Below are 23,917 nucleotides of genomic sequence, written 5' to 3'. Positions count from 1 at the left end.
AGCTGCTGCTACAGCTCATCAAATGGCTCATTCGTTGCTGCTGGATAAAATATGTGCTTTCAGAAGCCTAATTGTTGCACAACAACTCTAAATGCATTCGCGTTTTAAAAACATTTTCAATGGCCATGATTTTATAAAGTGCTACTGTTTCTCAACTGGTAATTGATGCTTGCTTCCATTCGCCATTCAAGTTCATAGGCAACTAGGCAGGTTGCTGTGTGTCACACACCACTTAGAACATATAGGCTACTTAATTAGCCTATTTCTATCATGTTCTATTGTTTTTCAACTTTCTTTCATTGTCCAGTAGCCAAATGCCCCTCCTTCTCTAATTCCTCATATTAATGGAGAAGTGGAAGGCAGATTATGTTGTTTCTTTATGTAGAGTTAAATAGGCATGTGTTGTGCACGTTATCTTGTCTAACTGTTTAGTGCTTCCATGGTATTTCCTACAGGATCCTTTTGTTGTTGTAGTGTTAACAGCAATAGTAGTGTCCCTATTAGAGGTTGACCCATTATGATTTTAACGCTAATACCGATTTTATTGGAGGACCAAAAAAAGCCGATACCGATTTAATCAGACGATTTTTATATATTTGTAATAATAACAATTATAACAATACTGAATGAACACTTTTATTTTAACTTAATATAATACATAAATAAAAATCTATTTAGTCTCAAGAAAATAATGAAACGTGTTCAATTTGGTTTAAATAATGCAAAAACAAAGTGTTGGAGAAGAAAGTAAAAGTGCAATATGTGCCATGTAAAAAAGCTAACGTTTAAGTTCCTTGCTCAGAACATTAGAACATATGAAAGCTGGTGGTTCCTTTTAACATGAGTCTTCAATATTCCCAGGTAAGAAGTTTTAGGTTGTAGTTATTTCTCTCTATACCATTTGTATTTCATATACCTTTGACTTTTGGATATTCTTATAGGCACTTCAGTATTGCCAGCCTAATCTCGGGAGTTGATAGGCTTGAAGTCATAAACAGCGCTGTGCTTCAAGCATTGCGAAGAGCTGCTGGCAAACGCTGAAAAGTGCTGTTTGAATGAATGCTTATGAGCCTGCTGCTGCCTACCACTGCTCAGTCAGACTGCTCTATCAATTATCAAATCATAGACTTAATTATAATATTAATAAACACACAGAAATACGAGCCTTAGGTCATTAATATGGTCAAATCCGGAAACTATCATTTAGAAAACAAAACGTTTATTCTTTCAGTGAAATACGGAACCGTTCCGTATTTTATCGAACGGGTGGCATCCAGAAGTCTAAATATTGCTGTTACATTGCACAACTTTCAATGTTATGTCATAATTATGTAAAATTCTGGCAAATGAAGTACGGTCTTTGTTAGGAAGAAATGGTCTTCACACGGTTCACAACGAGCCAGGCGGCCCAAACTGCTGCATATACCCTGACTCTGCTTACACAGAACGCAAGAAAAGTGACACAATTTCCCTAGTTAATATTGCCTGCTAACATTAATTTATTTTAACTAAATATGCAGGTTTAAAAATATATACTTGTGTATTGATTTTAAGAAAAGCATTGATGGTTTATGGTTAGGTACACAACGGCAGTGCTTTTTTTCAATGATAAATTAACAGGCCCTGCATTGATTATTTGCAACGCAGGACAAGCTAGTTAAAACTAGTAATATCATCAACCATGTGATTAGTGATTATGTTAAGATAAAAAAAAAAATGTAATATGAGTTTTTAATGCTAGCTAGCAACTTACCATGGCTCCTTGCTGCACTTGCGTAACAGGTGGTCAGCCTGCCACGCAGTCTTCTTGAAAATCGGCCCTAATTAATCGGCCGTGCCGATTTAACCGGTCGACCTTTAGTCCCTATAGGACCTAGATTGGCGCACACCTCACTGAGCAAAATGTTTTTCTCTCTCTCCCAGTAATCAAGTGATGAGGAAGAAGCTGATTCTGTTTTTCAAGAGAAGGAACCATGCTCGTAAACAAAGGGTAAGTCTCTCTCCCTGCTGTTGAGGGCTGCAAGGGAAGGAAACTTCAAGGCATGCGCTGGATGCTATGACCAAAATACAGAGACTCATATATACACACACACATACACACACACACACACACACACACACACACACACACACACACACACACACACACACACACACACACACACACACAGCCTCACGGACAGACTGACCGACATGCTGTGCTCTCATAGAGATGACCCAAACTGACCATGGACAATAATAATTTGATAGTTTAACCCAATGGCAAGCTATTTTACTCTATGCATGTACTGTATGTTAAACTGCATCACATTCCTCAATTTGGTGTCATTTTAATGTCTTCTGGCACCAATTGAATTTGAAAGCAATAGGTGGCTTGAATTTATATGCCCACTTATTGGTTTCATAATTTATTGTTTGACATGTTTCTAACACTTTGGGCTGTCCCCGACAAAAGAAAATCTTGGTCCACCGAAAGTCGTCTATTCTTTCGACTATTTGATTGATCTACATTTTTGAATGGGTATTTTTCCATATATAGACACACCTTATGTGTTTTGAATAAAATCAACTATATATACATTGAGGTTCTCTGATGCTTTAAGCACTTTGCTTGATGAAATATGACACAAATGACCCGAGGGAGCCAAAGATCAAGATAACCAGAAGAAGAAAAAAATTAACCTGACCTGCTCTTACTCACTTTTTAAGATTCTGCCGTTTCTCTCCCGAAGTTACCGGTAACCTTTCTCAGTTGGAATGGAAATTTATCTTACCATTTCTACCGATCTGTGTGCCAGTTAGTGGTTCTCATTTGCACATTTTCGTGGAACAGTTTCATTTAATTTATAATAACTTCTTCGTATCTCAATCATTTGTCATGTGGTTTATCAAAATTCTATCCAAGTCGAAATGAAAGTTATGCAAATTTAATTTACTTCTATTGCCAATGCCAACTATGTAAAAATACCCAGTAAAGCCTACAAATATAAACATGGTAGCCTGCAGGTAGAAAATGTCCTTATGAAAATAGAGATCCTATAAATCACATTGCCTACGAATGGTCTGTCTGCAACAAACTTGAAACATTTTATCAACTGTTAACTTGGGTCCAGCCTGAAGCTTAAGCTAGCAAACTTACAACATTTTATAAAATATTCCGGGCCCTCAGTCTCCCGCACTGGTGAGCTCGGGACAGACACAGCTGTAGGCTATTTGCGCAATGGAATCGAAGTAATCAGGTCGGCCTATTTTATGACGTTTCCACTGGATCAAAGCATGACGTTTTTCCCTTTCACGCTGAGTGGTTATCTAAATGGGGAGAGCTGGAAAGATTTATCAAATACATTAAGGAACTATTGTCATTCTCAATGGATGTAAAAACAGACTTAGTTTGCTTGCTGTTTGAGGAGAAGAAAACATTACTTTCAGAAGATCCACAGCTCATTAGTGGTGGTGCATTAAAGCCAATCAGAAATATTATCAGATCCCCAAATGGGCACATTTTATATGCCTACATTTGCTCGCAGGCCAGGCAGCCTATAGGCCTACTTCTTTGCGTAATCAGGTGCGCGTCCGAACTCAATATTGACAGGAGTGCTCCAAACAAAAGACAATGACAAAACTCACATATGGAATGAAATTAACCAAAGCATGTTACTCACAAGTGTAGCCTAGGTTGTGCACTCTGCAAACAGTGTCCACTCCAAAAATGAGAATGATAAAAGACTGGAATAATATATTGAACGAATTAACAGAAGTTATCGCAACCAAACAAACATTGCAGATTAGAAATGATAGAAATGAGCAGTAAATGTACTATTGGTGATATAACAATCAAACAATGAATGTGCACAAATTGGCATCAGAGATCGCATTCTGAAGAGAGCCGTCCATTGTGCGTTTTAGCCACACACCCCTTCTTTTTGGACTGTGCTATCCCCGCGGCCTCTGCAATGCCTCTGCAATGGATTAGTTCACTGAGATGGACACGAATAAGACAGGTGTCTCGTGTGCCATTAAAATTAAGATATATTTTTAGATTAGTTACTACTCAGCAACAACAAAAACTCTGTCGACCAAACAATCGCCCAGTCGACTAATTAGGGTCATCCCTAGTAACTTTAACTGTTTGAACAGGCTATCTCCTAGGGCTGGGCGATACACCTAAAAATCATATGGGCGTTTCACATTATATACAGTATCTAAAAAAAAATTAAAAGTTATCTCTAATAAGCTTCAGTGTACAATTAAAGGTCAAATACACTGCATTTCAAACAGTCATCAATAATCGAATGAATTCAGGACGTGTGAAATTAGGCTAAATATAAGCCCTAATTATTTCATTATTTTTTTGCAATAATAACTGATCTGGCTTTCAAGTCTGTCAATGAAAAATGCCCTTTTTGTTACAAATTTAACCAGAACCAAGCATAATCCACAATCACTAATAATGACTAACTTCCTGTAGCAGGCATTATAGGAAATTAAGACAGGTCTCATAAACACTCTCAAGCACAAGCCCACATGCTAGTGAGTAGCCACCTAATCTTTATAATTCAAGTTTAGCCAACTTTGATCTGTTTGCTAACTAACAAGGTAGAGCAGTTTTTAATTGTTATGAACACACCTGCCTGTCTCCCAACTGTTTTATCAGCATGCTTGCCTGTACACTTTGTTCAGATGTTGAAATTAAGTGGCCTACCTTATCTCTCAGAATGAGAACTAGTGGCCAAATACAGTGCCTTGCGAAAGTATTCGGCCCCCTTGAACTTTGCGACCTTTTGCCACATTTCAGGCTTCAAACATAAAGATATAAAACTGTATTTTTTTGTGAAGAATCAACAACAAGTGGGACACAATCATGAAGTGGAACGACATTTATTGGATATTTCAAACTTTTTTAACAAATCAAAAACTGAAAAATTGGGCGTGCAAAATTATTCAGCCCCTTTTTACTTTCAGTGCAGCAAACTCTCTCCAGAAGTTCAGTGAGGATCTCTGAATGATCCAATGTTGACCTAAATGACTAATGATGATAAATACAATCCACCTGTGTGTAATCAAGTCTCCGTATAAATGCACCTGCACTGGGATAGTCTCAGAGGTCCGTTAAAAGCGCAGAGAGCATCATGAAGAACAAGGAACACACCAGGCAGGTCCGAGATACTGTTGTGAAGAAGTTTAAAGGCGGATTTGGATACAAAAAGATTTCCCAAGCTTTAAACATCCCAAGGAGCACTGTGCAAGCGATAATATTGAAATGGAAGGAGTATCAGACCACTGCAAATCTACCAAGACCTGGCCGTCCCTCTAAACTTTCAGCTCATACAAGGAGAAGACTGATCAGAGATGCAGCCAAGAGGCCCATGATCACTCTGGATGAACTGCAGAGATCTACAGCTGAGGTGGGAGACTCTGTCCATAGGACAACAATCAGTCGTATATTGCACAAATCTGGCCTTTATGGAAGAGTGGCAAGAAGAAAGCCATTTCTTAAAGATATCCATAAAAGTGTCGTTTAAAGTTTGCCACAAGCCACCTGGGAGACACACCAAACATGTGGAAGAAGGTGCTCTGGTCAGATGAAACCAAAATTGAACTTTTTGGCAACACTGCAAAACGTTATGTTTGGCGTAAAAGCAACACTGCTCATCACCCTGAACACTGTCAAACATGGTGGTGGCAGCATCATGGTTTGGGCCTGCTTTTCTTCAGCAAGGACAGGGAAGATGGTTAAAATTGATGGGAAGATGGATGGAGCCAAATACAGGACCATTCTGGAAGAAAACCTGATGGAGTCTGCAAAAGACCTGAGACTGGGACGGAGATTTGTCTTCCAACAAGACAATGATTCAAAACATAAAGCAAAATCTACAATGGAATGGTTCAAAAATAAACATATCCAGGTGTTAGAATGGCCAAGTCAAAGTCCAGACTTGAATCTGTGGAAAGAACTGAAAACTGCTGTTCACAAATGCTCTCCATCCAACCTCACTGAGCTCGAGCTGTTTTGCAAGGAAGAATGGGAAAAAATGTCAGTCTCTCGATGTGCAAAACTGTATTGAGACATACCCCAAGCGACTTACAGCTGTAATCGCAGCAAAAGGTGGCGCTACAAAGTATTAACTTAAGGGGGCTGAATAATTTTGCACGCCCAATTTTTCAGTTTTTGATTTGTTAAAAAAGTTTGAAATATCCAATAAATGTCGTTCCACTTCATGATGGTGTCCCACTTGTTGTTGATTCTTCACAACAAAATACAGTTTTATATCTTTATGTTTGAAGCCTGAAATGTGGCAAAAGGTCGCAAAGTTCAAGGGGGCCGAATACTTTCGCAAGGCACTGTACTTATACAGTTGAAGTCGGAAGTTCACATACACCTTAGCGAAATGCATTTAAACTCAGTTTTTCACAATTCTTGACATTTAATCCTAGTAAAAATTCCCTGTTCTAGGTCAGTTAGGATCACCACTTTGCTTTAAGAATGTGAAATGTCAGAATAATAGTAGCGAGAATGATTTATTTCAGCTTTTATTTCTTTCATCACATTCCCAGTGGGTCAGAAGTTTACATACAATCAGTTAGTATTTGGTAGCATTGCCTTTAAATTGTTTAACTTGAGTCAAATGTTTCGGGTAGCCTTCCACATCTTCCCACAATAAGTTGGGTGAATTTTGGCCCATTCCTCCTGGCAGAGCTGGTGTAACTGAGTCAGGTTTGTAGGCCTCCTTGCTCGCACACAGTTTTCAGTTCTGCCCACATATTTTCTATAGGATTGAGGTCAGGGCTTTGTGATGGCCACTGCAATAAATTAACTTTGTTGTCCTTAAGCCATTTTGCCACAACTTTGGAAGTATGCTTGGGGTCATTGTCCATTTGGAAGACCCATTCAGTTCCAAACCGTAGTCTGGCTTTTTTTGTGGTGGTTTTGGAGCAGTGGCTTCTTCTTTGCTGAGTGACCTTTCAGGTTACGTCGATATAGGACTCGTTTTACTGTGGATATAGATACTTTTGTATCGGTTTCATCCAGCATCTTCACAAGGTCTTTTGCTGCTGTTCTAGGATAGATTTGCACTTTTCGCACTAAAGTATGTTCATCTCTAGGAGACTGGCTGGCTGTGTGGTCCCATGGTGTTTATACTTGCTTACTATTGTTTGTACAGATGAACGTGGTACCTTCAGGCGTTTGGAAATTGCTCCCAAGGATGAACCAGACTTGTGGAGGTCTACAATTTTTTTTCTGAGGTCTTGGCTTTCTTTTGATTTTCCCATCATGTCAAGCGAAGAGGCACTGAGTTTGAAGGTTGGCCTTGAAATACATCCACAGGTACTCCTCCAATTGACTCAAATTATGTCAATTAGCCTATCAGAAGCTTCTAAAGCCATGACATCATTTTCTGGAATTTTCCAAGCTGTTCAAAGGCACAGTCAACTTAGTGTATGTAAACTTCTGACCCACTTGGAATTGTGATACAGTGAATTATAAGTGGAATAACCTGTAAACAATTGTTGGAGAAATTACTTGTCATGCGCAAAGTAGAAGTCCTAACTGACTTGCCAAAACTATAGTTTGTTAACAAGAAATTTGTGGAATGGTTGAGAAACAAGTTTTAATGACTCCAACCTAAGTGTATGTTAACTTCAACTGTAGTTGTGTTTTATGCTTATTGCAGATGTATAAAACTAGACAGCTTCTGTGGCTAATATGCTGCTAGTTGTACTTGGTACCTTAATGCAACGTACGACAAACTGATCATTACATTTCCAGAATCAATGTTCTTTGATAGGCTACTCCTGTTTTACTAGTGTCTGCTCTGCGCACATTGAGGGGTTGAAACATAAAAAGGGTGTGTGTTAAGAAGGTTAACTCCTTCTCTATTACAGTAAAATAATGTCTCTGTGTTTCATGGATACCATTTTTATGTCTCTATGTCCAGAATGAGACAAGTTCGAATTGGTTTCGTGAGCCAATGCTAACTAGCATTTACGCAATGACGAAGTATTCGGGATCAGCTAGCATGCTAAATATTGTCTAGTCTAATCACCCCATGTGGAAACGTTATACATTTTTTGTAAGTGATGAAGGTAGGTGGTTATGGTTCGGTGAGTGCTACTTTTAGCAGGCTGCTTCCAGGCAGGGTCAGACAGACCTTTATGACTCTGAACAATGGCAGCAGAGTGCGCTGCATGGCCACCTGCCAAGAGGAAGGTGGATTGTTTGGCCCTTGCTAGTCGAGAGTGGAAACAAGGCTGTATTGTCCTCCCTGTATGAGACTCTCTCCATATCTTCTAGTCCTCTATTTTTTCTCTCTGGTTAATGTCCATCATTTGTAAATGCTGTAGTGTTCCATCTCAAACATCTCACATTTTAAATCCAAGATTGCCGATGGAACTCTCTGGATTTCACAGTTGTGGCCAGAATTATTTTTGAGAGGCGTGGTGAAATAATGGCAAATAGGACAGGGTATCATCAGCACAAGATTTGTGATTTTGGATACATTCTACTTATCCATTTGCTTACAGATGTAGGTGTAGGTCAGGAGAGCCATGGGTAAAGTTTGAATTAGGTCGTTGTCATCATGTTGTACCTCAACATCCAGATCCCCTTTCACAAACCCGTATTGTGTGGTTCAGGAACAGAACATCTGCCAGCGCTACGACCAGCTGATGGAGGCGTGGGAGAAGAAGGTGGAGCGGATGGAGAACAACCCGCGTCGCAAGGCCAAGGATAGCCGCACCAGGGAATACTACGAGAGACAGTTCCCCGAAATACGCAAGCAGAGAGAGCAGCAGGAGCGCTTCCAGAGGTAAATTGAGGGAATGGGAAACTGGGATAAATCTCGAAAGTCTTCCATCGATTGCTTGTGTCTTCTCTCCTCGCATCCTCCTCAAAATGCATTGGCAAGGATCCCCTCCTACTGAAAACACAGGACAGGTGAAAGCAATATAATCAATGCATCGTATTGTAAGAAGTTGCTATCACCTGTCCAGTTTCTTTTAGATCAGTGCAGAATGATGGAGAGGAAACAAGGAGAGGATGCCTCTTTTCACTATTGAGATGCATGCTAGGTGGTGTGCTGCAGGCAGATCAGCTGGCTGTGTCAGGGGTCAGTCCAGCCAGCGTCTGGCTGTTCCTGGCACACAGGCTTGGGTATTTCTCTGAAATCTTCTAGCAAGGCAGGTCAGGGATGCTAGTTCAGACTGCTAGTACTAGACCAGGCAGTGAAAGTAATGATTAGCCAAAAAGGTGTAGCTGATTTCTTACCCATTTATTTGTACCCCAATGTCCCTGGTGTGTATTTTAGACTATTTCCTTTTGAGGATTGTTCTCATATTTTGGAGGCTATCATTGTAGCTGTAAAGAGTCAACATTAGTGGCAGGATGTGTCATGGAAGGCTGATTCATGATGCCAAACATTCCAGATTTAAAAGTTCATTGTATCCCCTTTTAGAAGTATTTTTCTACAGGCGAGAGAAGAGACATTGACATTCAAGTATAAAGTCATTTCCCCCTAGTTAGCAATTACCTTTAGTCACAACATGTTGACTGTTTAATTTGATTAATGATCGCTTTTTGCCTTTTGTTTAGTGGTAAGGAAAACAAACTAAAAACAATGGGGCCATTGTTTCCCCAGCAGCACAATTGCACATTAAGTAATAAACCACCCTTGCAAATCCTTCAGAACATTAAGGAAGTATCTGTACTCATTTTTGGTCCTTGTGGTTTTCAGTTTCCACTTCAAAGTCTTTAGTAAAACTCTCCTTTAAATTTGAACTTTAAAAAAAATCATTACATATTTTACAGTGCATTCATAAAGTATTCACACCTCTTGACTTTTCCCACACAGCCTGAATTAAAACTTGATTAAATTAAGATTTTGTTTCACTGGCCTACACACAATATCCCATAATGTCAAAGTGGAATTATGTTTTTAGAAATCTTTACAAATGAATAAATAATGAAACGCTGAAATGTCTTGTCAATAAGTATTCAACCCCTTTGTTGTGGCAAGCTTGCTTAACAAGTCACATAATAAGTTGCATGATCTCTGCGTGCAATAACACTGTTTATCATGATTTTGAAGGACTACCTCATCTCTGTACCCCACACATACATTTATCTGTAAGGTCCCTCAGTTGAGCAGTGAATTTTAAACACAGAGACCAGGGAGGTTTTCCATTGCAAAGAAGGGAACCTTTTGGTAGATGGTTTCAATAAAAAAAGCAGACATTGAACATCCATGCCAAGAGTATGCAAAGCTGTCAAGGCAAAGGGTGGCTACTTTGAAGAATCTCAAATATAAAATATGTTTAACACTTTTTTGGTTACTACATGATTCCATATGTGTTATTTCATAGTTTTGATGTCGTCACTATTATTTTACACTGTAGAAAATAGTAAAAACAAAGAACATCCTGGAATGAGTAGGCGTGTCAACTTTTTAAAAAGTTTTTGTTGTTGTTGAATTTTACCCCTTTTTCTCCCCAATTTCGTGGTATCCAATTGTTAGTAGCTACTATCTTGTCTCATCGCTACAACTCCCGTACGGGCTCGGGAGAGACTAAGGTTGAAAGTCATGCGTCCTCCGATACCCAACCAAGCCGCACTGCTTCTTAACACAGCGCGCATCCAACCCAGAAGCCAGCCGCACCTATGTGTCGGAGGAAACACCGTGCACCTGGCAACCTTGGTTAGCGTGCACTGCGCCCGGCCCGCCACAGGAGTCGCTGGTGCGCGATGAGACAAGGATATCCCTACCGGCCAAACCCTCCCTAATCCGGACGACGCTAGGCCAATTGTGCGTTGCCCCACGGACCTCCCGGTCGCGGCCGGTTACGACAGAGCCTGGGCGCGAACCCATAGTCTCTGGTGGTACAGCACCCTTAACCACTTAACCACTCCACCCGGGAGGCCTGTGTGTCAACTTTTGACTGGTACTGTAAATCGGCTTAGATCAATGGCAACACTTGAAAATGGCTGTCTAGCAATGATCAACAACCAACTTGGCAGAGCTTGAAAGAATTTTAAAAATAAATAATGTGCAAATATTGTATTATCCAAGTGTGAAATGCTCTTAAGCCTTGTTCACATTGGTAGTTTGATAGTTTGGTAGTTAATCCCATTTATTTGCATATCTGATTAGAATTTGTAAATCTTCCTGTAGTCTGAACAGCCAAAAAAGCAAATGGAATCAAATAGTTCAATCCTTCGTAGGTGGTTTGACATCATACAAATATGATTCCTGGTCATGTGACTTGTGTCAATGTTCAAATCTGATTGATTTGCCCTCAAGTGTTTTTTTTAGACTTATTCCGCTTATCTTTTTGCTGGCTAGCTACTCCGTTGACAGTTTGACAAGAACATGTGGTAGCTAACTAGCGTGTTAATTGTTTACAAACAAATTAGCGGTGTAGCTTTCTAGCACATTCACTAACTAGCTAGCTAGTTGACTCCTGTGGCTAGCCAAAAAGGACTTGTTTTGAAAGTTGGTTCATGTTATCCTTTGAGGTTTTAAGTGTTCTTACCCTACGCCACTCCACACACACACATTGTTACTATGACAACTAGCGTAGCCTTGTCAGCAAATTACTTCTATCTGAACCCACCCAAATCTGATTTGGTCACTTGTAACCGGCTGTTTGGACAGTCGGTATACCAAAATAAAACTGATTTGAGCATTAAGGCTTGCAATGTGTGCAAGGATTTAGAGACTTACCCAGAAAGACTCACAGCTGTAATCGCTGCCAAAGGTGATTCTAACATGTATAGACTCAGGGGTGTGAATACGTATGCAAATGTGTATTTCTAATACATTTGCAAAATTTTCTAAAAACATGATTTCACTTTGCCATTATAGGGTATTGTGTGTAGATGGGTAAGAGAAAAAACAATTTAATCAATTTTGAATCAGGCTGTAATACAACAAAATGTGGAATAAGTAATGGGGTATAAATACTTTCTGAATGCACTGTCAATGGTAGGTGGTTGAGAAGGATGTTAACTTCCTGAATGCTGAAGCAACTTAATTTGTCAGCAGACCTAATGTTTTCCAAGCTTTGTTTGCAGATTTCTCCGAAAACCGGTTTGATTCGATTGAGCCTTTTTTCCTTGAAGTGAAAAGGTGACAGAAGGGGGGAGGGGCACCCTATGTGACAATGTGATGGCACCTACCCAGTATTATGTGGAGGATGCGCAAGAGGGAATAATAGGGGTTTTGAACAAGATTTCATCTGGTATTTTAAACAGTGATTTTGATTCCAGTAGTTTCTTAATTTCCTTGTGTTTTGTTCTCCCACTAGGGTTGGTCAGAGAGGAACTGGAATGTCTGCGACCATCGCCAGAAGCGAGCATGAGATTTCTGAAATCATCGACGGCCTTTCTGAACAGGAGGTGAGTGCTGTTAACTTTGAAACATCTCCGTTTGTCTGTTATAGCTCTTGTGGAAATGAACACACTTCACAAATGTAAACATTCTTCACTGAACCATTGCCAAGTTTGAGTATTATTATGCCCAAAGAGGTTGTCACCACCAACTGCCCAAAAATCCCCTCAAAGTCCACACTGATGGTCAAGACACGCTACTAATTATGAATAGTTACATTACACCGCTAAACACAGTACCACTTCCCCTAGTTCTCAGGAAGTGTAGCAGCGTCATTGGCTACGTCCTGTTCTTCACCCTTCTCCTGAAGTGTGCAGTTGCACACTTCCTGTAATGGATTTCACAAGGGTTAGAACTCTCAATGCTTTTAAATTAATAAAACTTGGTGACAAGGGTTGAGAATCAGGATGCAGCCATTGAATCAAGTTGTAACAAGGATAACAAATGTAATGTCTAAACCCCTCCCCTCCCTCTTGTCCAATAGAACAACGAGAAGCAGATGAGACAGCTGTCCGTCATCCCGCCCATGATGTACGACACAGAGCAGAGGCGAGTCAGGTTCATCAACATGAACGGCCTGATGGACGACCCAATGAAGATGTACAAGGCTCGGCAGTTCATGAATGTGTGGACCGAACACGAGAAGGAGATTTTCAAGGAAAAGTGAGTTTGGATGTCCTTAACAGGTCTATAGAGTCATTTTTTAGTTACTTGCCATCCTATCTACAGTACCAGTCAAAAGTTTGGACACACCTACTCATTCCAGGGTCTTTTGTTTTTAAACTATTTTCTACATTGTATAATAACAGTGAAGACATCAAAACTATTAAATAAAACATATGGAATCATGTAGTAACCAAAAAAGTGTTAAACAATTCTAAATATATTTGAGATTCTTCGAAGTAGCCACCCTTTGCCTTGATGACAGCATTGCACACTCTTGGCATTCTCTCAACCAGCTTCCAACCTCCCACCTGGAATGCATTTCAATTAACAGGTGTGCCTTCTTCCCTCCTTAATGCGTTTGAACCAATCAGTTGTGTTGTGACAAGGTAGGGGTGGTATACAGAAGATAGCCCTATTTGGCAGAAGACCAAGTCCATAATATGGCAAGAACAGCTCAAATAAGCAAAGATAAATGACAGTCCATCATTACTTTAAGACAATTTCAAGAACTTTGAAAGTTTCTTCAAGTGCAGTCACGAAAACCATCAAGCGCTATGATGTAACTGGCTCTCACAAGGACCGCCACAGGACAGGAAGACCCAGAGTTACATCTGCTGCAGAGGATAAGTTTGTTAGAGTTAAATGCACCTCAGATTGCAGCCCAAATAAATTCTTCACAGAGTTCAAGTAACAGACACATCTCAACATCAACTGTTCAGAGGAGACTGTGTGAATCAGGCCTTCATGGTTGAATTGCTGCAAATAAATCATTACTAAAGGACACCAATAAAAATAAGAGACTTGCTTGGGGCAAGAAACACGAGCAATGGACATAAGACCGGTGGAAATTGGTCCTTTGGTCTGATGAGACCAAATTACATTTTTTTTGTTCAAATCGCCGTGTCTGTGTGAGACGCAGAGTAGATGAACGGATGATCTCTGCATGTGTGGTTCCCACTGTGAAGCATGGAGGAGGTGGTGTGAAGATGTGGTGGTGCTTTGCTGGTGACATTGTCAGTAATTTATTTAGAATTCAAGGCACACTTAACCAGCATGGCTACCACAGATTCTGAAGTGTAACACCATCCCATCTGGTTTGAGCTTAGTTGGACTATCATTTGTTTTTCATCAGGACAATGACCCAAAACACACCTTCAGGCTGTGTAAGGGATATTTGACCAAGGAGAGTGATGGCGTGCTGCATCAGATGATCTGGCCCTCTCAATCACCCAAACTCAACCCAATGGAGATGGTTTGGGATGAGTTGGACCACAGAGTGAAGGAAAAGCAGCCAACAAGTGAACAGCATATGCGGGAACTCATTCAAGACTGTTGGAAAAGCATTCCAGGTGAAGCTGGTTGAGAGAATGCCTAGAGTTTGCAAACTGTCATCAAGGCAAAGGGTGGCTACTTGAAGAATCTAAAATATATTTTGGTTACTACATGATTCCATATGTGTTATTTCATATTTTTGTTGCCTTCACTATTACTCTGGTAAAAAAAAAACAACTTGAATGAGTAGGTGTGTCTGAACTTTTGACTGGTACTGTAAGTTTTCAGACCCCTTATTCAGTACTTTGTTTGTAGCACCTTTGGCAGCGATTACAGCCTTGAGTGTTCTTGGGTATGACGCTACAATCTTGGCACAAATGTATTTGTGGGGTTTCACCCATTCTTCTCTATAGATCCTCTCTAGCACTGACAGCTTGGATTGGGAGCGTCACTGCACAGCTATTTTCAGGCCTCTCCAGAGATGTTCAGGTCCGGGCTCTGGCTGGGCCAGTCAAGGACATTCGGAGACTTGTCCCGAAGCCACTCCTGCGTTATCTTGGCTGTGTGCTTAGGGTCGTTGTCCTGTTGGAAGGTGAACCTTTGCCCCAGTCTGAGGTCCTGAGCGCTCTGGAGTAGGTTTTCATCAAGGATCACTCTCTCTACTTTGCTCTGTTCATCTTTCCCTCGATCCTGACTAGTCTCCCAGTCCCTGCCACTAAAAAATATCCCCACAGGCAGCCACCACTTTGCTTCACCGTAGGGATGGTGCCAGGTTTCTTCCAGACCTGACACTTGGCCTTCAGGCCAAAGAGTTCAATCTTGGTTTCATCAGACCAGAAAATATTGTTTCTCATAATCTGAGAGTCTTTAGGTGCCTTTTGGCAAACTCCAAGCGGGCTGTCATGTGCCTTTTACTGAGGCGTGACTTCCGTCTGGGCACTCTACCTCAAATCAAATCAAATTTATTTATATAGCCCTTCGTACATCAGCTGATATCTCAAAGTGCTGTACAGAAACCCAGCCTAAAACCCCAAACAGCAAGCAATGCAGGTGTAGAAGCACGGTGGCTAGGAAAAACTCCCTAGAAAGGCCAAAACCTAGGAAGAAACCTAGAGATGAACCAGGCTATGTGGGCTGGCCAGTCCTCTTCTGGCTGTGCCGGGTGGAGATTATAACAGAACATGGCCAATAATAATAAGGCAGAACAGTTGAAACTGGAGCAGCAGCACGGCCAGGTGGACTGGGGACAGCAAGGAGTCAGGTAGTCCTGAGGCATGGTCCTAGGGCTCAGGTCTTCCGAGAAAGAGAAAGAAAGAGAGAAAGAGAGAATTAGAGAGAGCACACTTAAATTCACACAGGACACCGAATAGGACAGGAGAAGTACTCCAGATATAACAAACTGACCCTAGCCCCCGACACATAACTACTGCAGCATAAATACTGGAGGCTGAGACAGGAGGGGTCAGGAGACACTGTGGCCCCATCTGAGGACACCCCCGGACAGGGCCAAACAGGAAGGATATAACCCCACCCACTTTGCCAAAGCACAGCCCCCACACCTCTAGAGGGATATCTTCAACCACCAACTTACCATCCTGAGACAACCACAGAGGCCTGATTGGTGGAGTGCTGCAAAGATGGTTGTCCTTCTGGAAGGTTCTCCCATCTCCACAAAGATCTCTGTCAGGGTGACCATTGGGTTCTTGGTCACCTCCCTGACCAAGGTCCTTCTCCCCCAATTGCTCAGTTTGCCCGGGCGGCCAGCTATAGGAGGAGTCTTGGTGGTTCCCAACTTCTTCCATTTAAGAATGATGGTGGCCACTGTCTTCTTGGGGACCTTCAATGCTGCAGAAATTTGGCCTCGACACAATCCTGTCTCGGAGCTCTACGGACAATTCCTTCAACCTCATGGCTTGGTTTTTGCTCAGACATGCGCTGTCAACAGTGGCTTGGTTTTTGCCATGATGTGGGTCTTTATATACACAGGTGTGTGCCTTTCCAAATCATGTCCAATCAATGGAATTTACCATCGGTGTACTCCAAGTTGTAGAAACATCTCAATGATGATCAAAGGATGCTCCTCAGCTCAATTTCGAGTGTCATTACAAAGGGTATGAATAATTACAGTTGAAGTTTAAATGTATTTGGCTAAGGTGTATGTAAACTCAGGTTTTCACAATTCCTGACATTTACTCCTAGTAAAAATGCCCTGTCTTAGGTCAGTTAGGAGCACTACTTTTATTTTAAGAATGTGAAATGTGAGAATAATAGTTTAGATAATGATTTATTTCAGCTTTTATTTCTTTCATCACATTCCCAGTGGGTCAGAAGTTTACATACACTCAATTAGTATTTGGTAGCATTGCCTTTAAATTGTTTAACTTGGGTCAAACGTTTCGGGTAGTCTTCCACAAGCTTCACACACTAACTTGGGTGAATTTTGGCCCATTCCTCCTGACAGAGCTGGTGTAATTGAGTCAGGTTTGTAGGCCTCCTTGCTCGCACATGCTTTTTTAGTTCTACCAACAAATGTTCTATAGGATTGAGGTCAGGGCTTTGTGATGGCCACTCCAATACCTTGACTTTGTTGTCCTTAAGCCATTTTGCCACAACTTTGGAAGTATGCTTGGGGTCATTGTTCATTTTGGAAGACCCATTTGCGATCAAGCTTTAACTTCCTCACTGATGTCTTGATGTTGCTTCAATATATCCACATAAATTTCCTCTCTCATGTTGCTGTCTATTTTGTGAAGTGCACCAGTCCCTCCTGCAGCAAGCACCCCCTCAACACGATGCTGCCTTCGAGACAAGGGAGTGGTTTTGGGTGGTAAATCTCAGTTACCGTGTTCCAGCCATTCAATCCTTGTGCCCACTCTTGGTGCTGTGCTCCCATGCTCCAACACTGACCTCGAAATGCAGAGGGCGTATTCAATAGTGTGTATGAAGAGAAATAAAATTCCCATTGTTTCTGTCAGAATCAGAACTGGCAAAAAGCAAGGCGGGGCAAGAGCCCAATGAGACTGTTCAATATCCTGTATCCAATGAGACTGTTCAATATCCTGTATCCAATGAGACTGTTCAATATCCTGTATCCAATGAGACTGTTCAATATCCTGTATCCAATGAGACTGTTCAATATCCTGTATCCAATGAGACTGTTCAATATCCTGTATCCAATGAGACTGTTCAATATCCTGTATCCAATGAGACTGTTCAATATCCTGTATCCTATCCACAGGTACTTATCTGACCTCTTTTGGTTAATGCTTTGTGGTTAAAGAGAAATTCAAACAAATTAGTACCTTCCATAAAGATTTTCATTTTGTTTCCCGTCACAAATCAAGTTCACTTGGAATACTAGAATGTAAAATGTATTAATTGCCTTCTGGGTATGGAAAAGCGTTAAGCGACTGTAGGTTGCAAAATATTTTTACAGAGCTCACTGTTATCATAATTTAACATTGTATTCTCTGACTTAGCAGAAGCTCTTTGGGTATGATTTTGAGAGGCAATACTTTTCTTTACCAACATTCCTCGGCTGTATACCAAAACAAATGGCAGGCTGCCATGAATCCCAGACTGTAGCTTTAACTGTGACTATTTTCTCTTCTCTGTTTTTCTCACAGGTTTGTTCAGCACCCAAAGAATTTTGGCCTCATTGCTTCCTATCTAGAGAGAAAGGTGAGCTACAGTGGATTTAATTCATTCTATTTTTACTCTGTAGTAACTTCCATTCTCCACTCTCCCCCAAACCCAAAAGCACATGGTTTGTATTTGTTATGTTGTCTGTTGTTAATAAAAAATGTTCATGGGCTCATATGTCCCCCTGACTGTCATACCCTTTCTCTTTGCAGTGTGTCTCCGATTGTGTCCTGTACTACTACTTGACCAAGAAGAACCAGAACTACAAGACGCTGGTGAGACGCAACTATGGAAGACGGCGAGGGAGAAACCAGGTGAGTTCTAGAAAGTATCTTCGCTAGGGAATGACTCTAAATGTATTTGTGTGTTCATGAATGGGCTTTGGAAATACCCAGAAAGGCTGTCTGGGTGGGATTTAACAAATGAACAATGCTTGGCATGCCAGAGGGGAAGACCCTTTTTGGTTTCACTCTATATACCATGTTAATGACGTAGCGTTTGTTTATCATCCACACCATGGTTTGTGTTGGGCTCTGGAGCAGGAGGCCCTCTAGTGTACAAATCTTATCTTGGCTTGTATTATTCGATCTTCCTACCACCCGATTTTTAGCCCACAGTGCCTCCCATCTCCTCCCTCCCTCTTTTCTCCCTCCCTGTCTCTGTGTAGAAGAGGGAGGGAGAGCCACAGGGGTTTGTGAGGAGTGTGAGATTTGGGAGCTGAGCGAGCCTCTTGATGTGCTATGTGGGTAAATAAGAACCAGGGCCCAGGCAGAGAGAGGCAGAACAGAGCTGGCTGAGACTGATTTATCCAATGGCTGGGGAGCAGCAGACATTCCCAGGAATCTGTTCTATCTGCTTGCCATAGTTGGGAGACTCAGTGTTGCTTTCCAGGGCCTGACGGAAGAGCGAGAGAGAGATCGAGAGAGAGATCGAGAGGGAGGGAGGGAGGGAGGGAGGGAGGGAGGGAGGGAGGGAGGGAGGGAGGGAGGGAGGGAGGGAGGGAGGGAAAAAAGGAAAGTCATACTCCCTCTCTCTCTGAACTCACCCAGTTATCCTCTATTTGCCTTTCTTCTAACTGCTGAAATATGTTGATGCACAGCAGTAGACACTTTTTGTTTTGCTTTTTATTTTTCAAAGGGCTTAAGGTAATTTATTCATTTGGTTATGGTGAGAGACTTTTCAGAACCGTTTCTTTCCGCTGAAGGAGTGAGAGAGTTGCTTTAACATTGGGTGAGTTGCAGTCTTCACACAAGGTTATCTGTTGCCATGGAGCTCTGCTTACCAGCAGAGTGCTGTGCTGTTTTAAACCAGACTTGTTTCATATTGTTTCCCTCTAATCACAAGAACACTGGAGGAGTTTTAATCAAGTAGGTTTATGCACATTTTGTAATTTGTTTGGTAATCGCCTGGTTCGGCGGTATTGTGCTCCCACATTCAAATTCATCAAGGCTCACTGCCTGAAGGGAAGAAAAAAACTAAGCAATAGTTGGAGACTGCAGTTAAGTTGACAATTTAGTATTTTCCATTGGATTTGAGCAGTTGCTTGACTGTGGTTTAGCGTTACATAAGTGTGGTAGTGGTATACCCTGGGGCTGCTGTTGATACAGGCAGCCAGCCTTCACCCTGGGGCTGCTGTTGATACAGGCAGCCAGCTGTTGATACAGGCAGCCAGCCTTCACCCTGGGGCTGCTGTTGATACAGGCAGCCAGCCTTCACCCTGAGGCTGCTGTTGATACAGGCAGCCAGCCTTCACCCTGGGGCTGTCCCAGCCTCTCAGAGGTGAGCAGAGGCCAGGCGAGTCTATGGCAGGCTGGGGCATGGCAGCCTGGGGCAAAGGAGGGCACACGGGCATTACTCCGAGATAAGATAGGTGTGTGTGTGTGTGTGTGTGTGTGTGTGAGAGAGACTATTGTGTCTGGGAACAGAACACCAATACTGCCTTTGTATAGGATTTACGGTATTTTGCCTATTTTAAAGTAATTTGACAATGTTTTCATGACCCGCTTACAAACAGGCCTTTTCTTTTTATACCACATTCTTGCCTGCATATGGCTTATACCTCCCGTGTGCGTGACGAGTGGTAGTAGGGGTGTGCAGATGTGGGCGGGCATCTATTTTTTAAATAAATCCATTGAATATACACCATCAAAAATAAATGTGTTTAGGCAGGGCCTAAGAAACATTGTAAGACCAATACAATTTATTTTCACAACAATATAATATTTTTCATTATGTTACGTCCAAATGAATGAAATCAATACTTAATTTAAGCAGACCACACACACCTACCCCGATCACGGTCAACACATATATTTTGTAGTAAGAATATAATGGAATATAACATAATATTTTTCCCACACAACTTGTCACCGGAACGCGTGGAACTGCTGTCATATTAAAATAATGCTATTTCTTTATATGACAGTTGTATCCACGTTTCATCTCTTCCCTAACGTCACTTCACTTTGTTAAGGAACAGGCATATAGGGTCTTACATTGAGAGTATCTTCATCATGATACCGATTTTAGAAATGAAAAGCACTGCTATTTTCAAAAGCATGCGAGTCTCGTGTTCATGTTTTTACATTTACAACGATTTGCAAGCCACCGCTCTTAACCAGAGCGACTTACAGTAAGTAGTAAGTGCATACATTTCATGCCTTGTTTTTCTCCGTACTTGTCCCCTGTGGGAATCGAACCCGCAACCCTGGCATTGCAAGCGCCATGCTCTACTAACTGAGCCTCGCAACCTCTGCCGGCTCTTGGAGTGATAATAGACCTACACGTGATTTGGGCTATGTTTGTGCTAAATCAGTGATAGAGGAGTTATTATACCACCTCTACTTATTTACCCAGCCAGAAACCAATTAACCACACAGCCTATTCAGACGGAGATTCAGTGAAGCTCAATCAATTGATTGAGACAAGTCAATGACGTCACAGGCTTTTGGTTGGGAGTTGGCCTGGGATACTAAGCAACTGTGAGTGAAGAGAAAAATAATCCACTTGTTAAACTACTTAACATGCTGGCAAAATGTTCTAATAAATGAGCCAACTAGACAAGATGATCATGGGCAGCCCTCACCTCAACTTAGCTAAGGTTTCCCCAGCCTAATTGTAGCCTAACCAATGTCCTAACGGAGATTCAGTGAAAACAAATTGGATTGATTTATGGAGATGAGTCCCCACACTTTTCTCAAAGCAGCGCATTAGCGCTGTCCCAATCAAGGCAGTGCTGAAAATATAATCTAGTTGACCACACACAGGTAGGCTATTGCTTCAAATTTATTACAATGTTTGGATGCCTTTGGGAGTTTCAGTAAGCAACAATTTGATATATGCCTTCAATTGCATTTGCATTTGTATTTTTGTCTTTCAGTGATATTTATTCCCACAGTAATTCTTTATGGATCCATCCAGTTGTGGTTAGGAAACGGTGCATGGGCCTCACGAGTGGCGCAGCCGACTAAGGCACTGCAGTGCTTGAGGCGTCACTACAGGGTTCGATCCCAGGCTGTGTCACAACCTGCCGTGACAGGGAGTCCCATAGGGCGGCGCACAATTTGGCCCAGCGTCGTCTGTGTTAGGGCAGGGTTTGGCCGGGGTGACTTTACTTGGCTCATCGTGCTCTAGCGACTCCTTGTGGCGGCCAGGGCGCCTGCAGGCTGACTTCGGTCGTCAATTGAACGGTGTTTCCTCTGACACATTGGTGCAGCTGGCTTCCGGGTTAAGCGGGCGGGTGTTAAGAAGCGTGGTTTGGTGGGTTATGTTTTGGAGGATGCATAGCTTTACTTTCACCACTCCCGAGCCCATTGGTGGAGTTGCAGCGATGAGACAAGATTGTAATCGGATCGCAATTGGAAATCACGAAAAAGGGGTTCAATTATTTTTTTTAAGTACATGCTTAGTGATGCGCTATGCGAAGAGATGGGTGAAGTGACATGTCTCTGAAGAAATGGGTGAAGTGACATGCCTCTGAAGAGATGGGAGAAGTGACATGCCTCGCAAAGTTTAGAACTGGTAGGAGGATGGTTATTAACTGGCGCTGCCTAGCAACTATCAAGAGTTGAATAGCATAGTGTGTGCCATTTACAGCTACGTTTAATACTAAGCCATAGGCAGAAGTTAACCAAAATGCTTTGGTCGTTAGGCGGAATTAGAAGTTTTGGCTTTGATACCGGCAATACCTTTCAGATATAAGGATAAGGCAGAAAAAGGTTGGCGGTATGGTAAAGTTGGCGGAACAACGTCTTCGTATGAAACTAATACAAGTCCCATCTATTAACTGCCATACTGGATTTTTTAAATCATTGGTACACATTGTTTACGTTTGCAGGGTTATGATAGTATTAACAAAATGCAGGTAAAATGTTGTGAATTATTGTACGCTGTGAGTCGATGATCGATCATCTCCATGACTCATCACCCACCACCTGTGACGGATGTTTCTGACTAACATTTAACCTCGTTTTGAAATTCCCAGCATAGATCTAACAGCTGATTACATCATTCATTCCCTATCAGCTCGTATGGTGTCTGAGCTCTCCTCTTTCCACTGGCTGTGGGGCTTTCCTATCTCATCGATGCCTCTGGCCCTTCCTCTGGCTCCTGTGTGTGCATCTCAGTGACGCATTTGGCTCTCTCTGGCCCTGTATGTACAGAACATTCTATGTATGAACTATGGCCCCAGCCAACCAAACACATAGATCTGGTCACAGAAGCGCAGAGCACCAAGAGTGAGTGGGACCACATCAGAGACGTCATAATCGGTTGATCTAGCAATAGTGGTGCCTGTAGCCTCCAGACCAAATATCGCCCACCACCTGGAGAACAGGGTTTGATTCACCGGTCCACCTCTTCTCACCTTCTCCCTCTCTGACAGAGCACAGGGATGAAAACACGTCAGTTTTTGGCCAAATTCACAGTTTTGATCTCAAAATAGGTCATCCGCGGGGCTCTGACGATGAAGTGTGCATGCGCAGAGTGCATCACCCATTGAGGTGATGGCTGCGAACAGATCCTCTCCGTGGGATCACTACATTCTCTCAATTAATGACAGAATGCACAGAATGCATCCCTACGTGTCTTTCAAATAGAATATCAAGCAGAGTTCAAAGCCTGATATGTCTTATTGGATGAAGCATTCTGATATCATGTGTCACTGCTGTGAGCATCCAGCAGTATCCCCAACCAGCCGTTAGCCTTCTCCGCTGCTTCTCACCGCACTTCTCCATCATGTTTAAAATGTTATTTAGCCATAATGGCAGGCTGGGGTGTGCAGACAGTGATGGGGTTTCTGTTGTTACATTTGTTTAATTATTGGAGCAACTCGCAGCACGAGCTAAGTGGAGTCGTATCATTTCATTTCACCAGTAAGAACAAGCAGGGCCAGTCTGACTAGGCTTCGCTGTCAAGCGGCCTCTGAGTGCCCCTGCCATAGAGGAAAAACAGAGCACAGGTACAGTCATGCTTACAGTCACCTTTACGTCAAGAAAACCACTCAAAGGTTATGCTCCGTATTACTGGAGCTACATTCTCCCCTTTCTACCACGAATTGGCACACATTTTATATAATTTTATAAACCATGTCGCTGGCTGTTTTATACTACTCACAGGTTGCAAGTTGTTCGTTGATAACAAACAACCGTGTTTAGTCATGTTACTTGACTAGCTAGCTAACAACATGGTACCTTGGCTATGCACAATGGCATAGGAAAAAATGGAAACGGAGATGCTTCAAAGGTAAAATGCATATGCCTAATCAATGTTATTCTAAGCTTAATCTGAATTTTAAAAAATATATTTTTTATTATGTTCCTTAAATTATTTTTGGGCCTAACTTTTGGGAGCTGTGTGTGAGAGTGATGGTGGATGTGTGTAAGAGAGAGAATGATGTGTGTAAAGTGTTCTGAAAAGTAGGCTAAAGATGGTTTCATATAGGCCTATTGTGTTAA

At 41.9% G+C, this 23,917-nt stretch overlaps 1 protein-coding gene across 9 annotated transcripts in view; it reads left to right on the top strand.

Annotated features, from left to right (window-relative positions):
• The window catches only part of LOC139423110 (nuclear receptor corepressor 1-like), a 121,449-nt gene that overhangs the window by 47,719 nt on the left and 49,813 nt on the right, over positions 1-23,917 (top strand). For all 9 annotated transcript variants that reach the window (XM_071174769.1, XM_071174768.1, XM_071174771.1 and 6 more), the window contains 6 exons: positions 1,924-1,990; positions 8,635-8,807; positions 12,301-12,391; positions 12,868-13,046; positions 17,948-18,002; positions 18,176-18,277. In XM_071174769.1, the coding sequence (XP_071030870.1) occupies positions 1,924-1,990; positions 8,635-8,807; positions 12,301-12,391; positions 12,868-13,046; positions 17,948-18,002; positions 18,176-18,277 (667 nt within the window). The remainder of the gene's footprint in view (positions 1-1,923; positions 1,991-8,634; positions 8,808-12,300; positions 12,392-12,867; positions 13,047-17,947; positions 18,003-18,175; positions 18,278-23,917) is intronic.

The sequence above is a fragment of the Oncorhynchus clarkii genome, chromosome 12, assembly GCF_045791955.1.
Source record: "Oncorhynchus clarkii lewisi isolate Uvic-CL-2024 chromosome 12, UVic_Ocla_1.0, whole genome shotgun sequence".
Classification (NCBI taxonomy): domain Eukaryota; kingdom Metazoa; phylum Chordata; class Actinopteri; order Salmoniformes; family Salmonidae; genus Oncorhynchus; species Oncorhynchus clarkii.
This window is presented reverse-complemented; position numbering and strand designations above follow the sequence as displayed.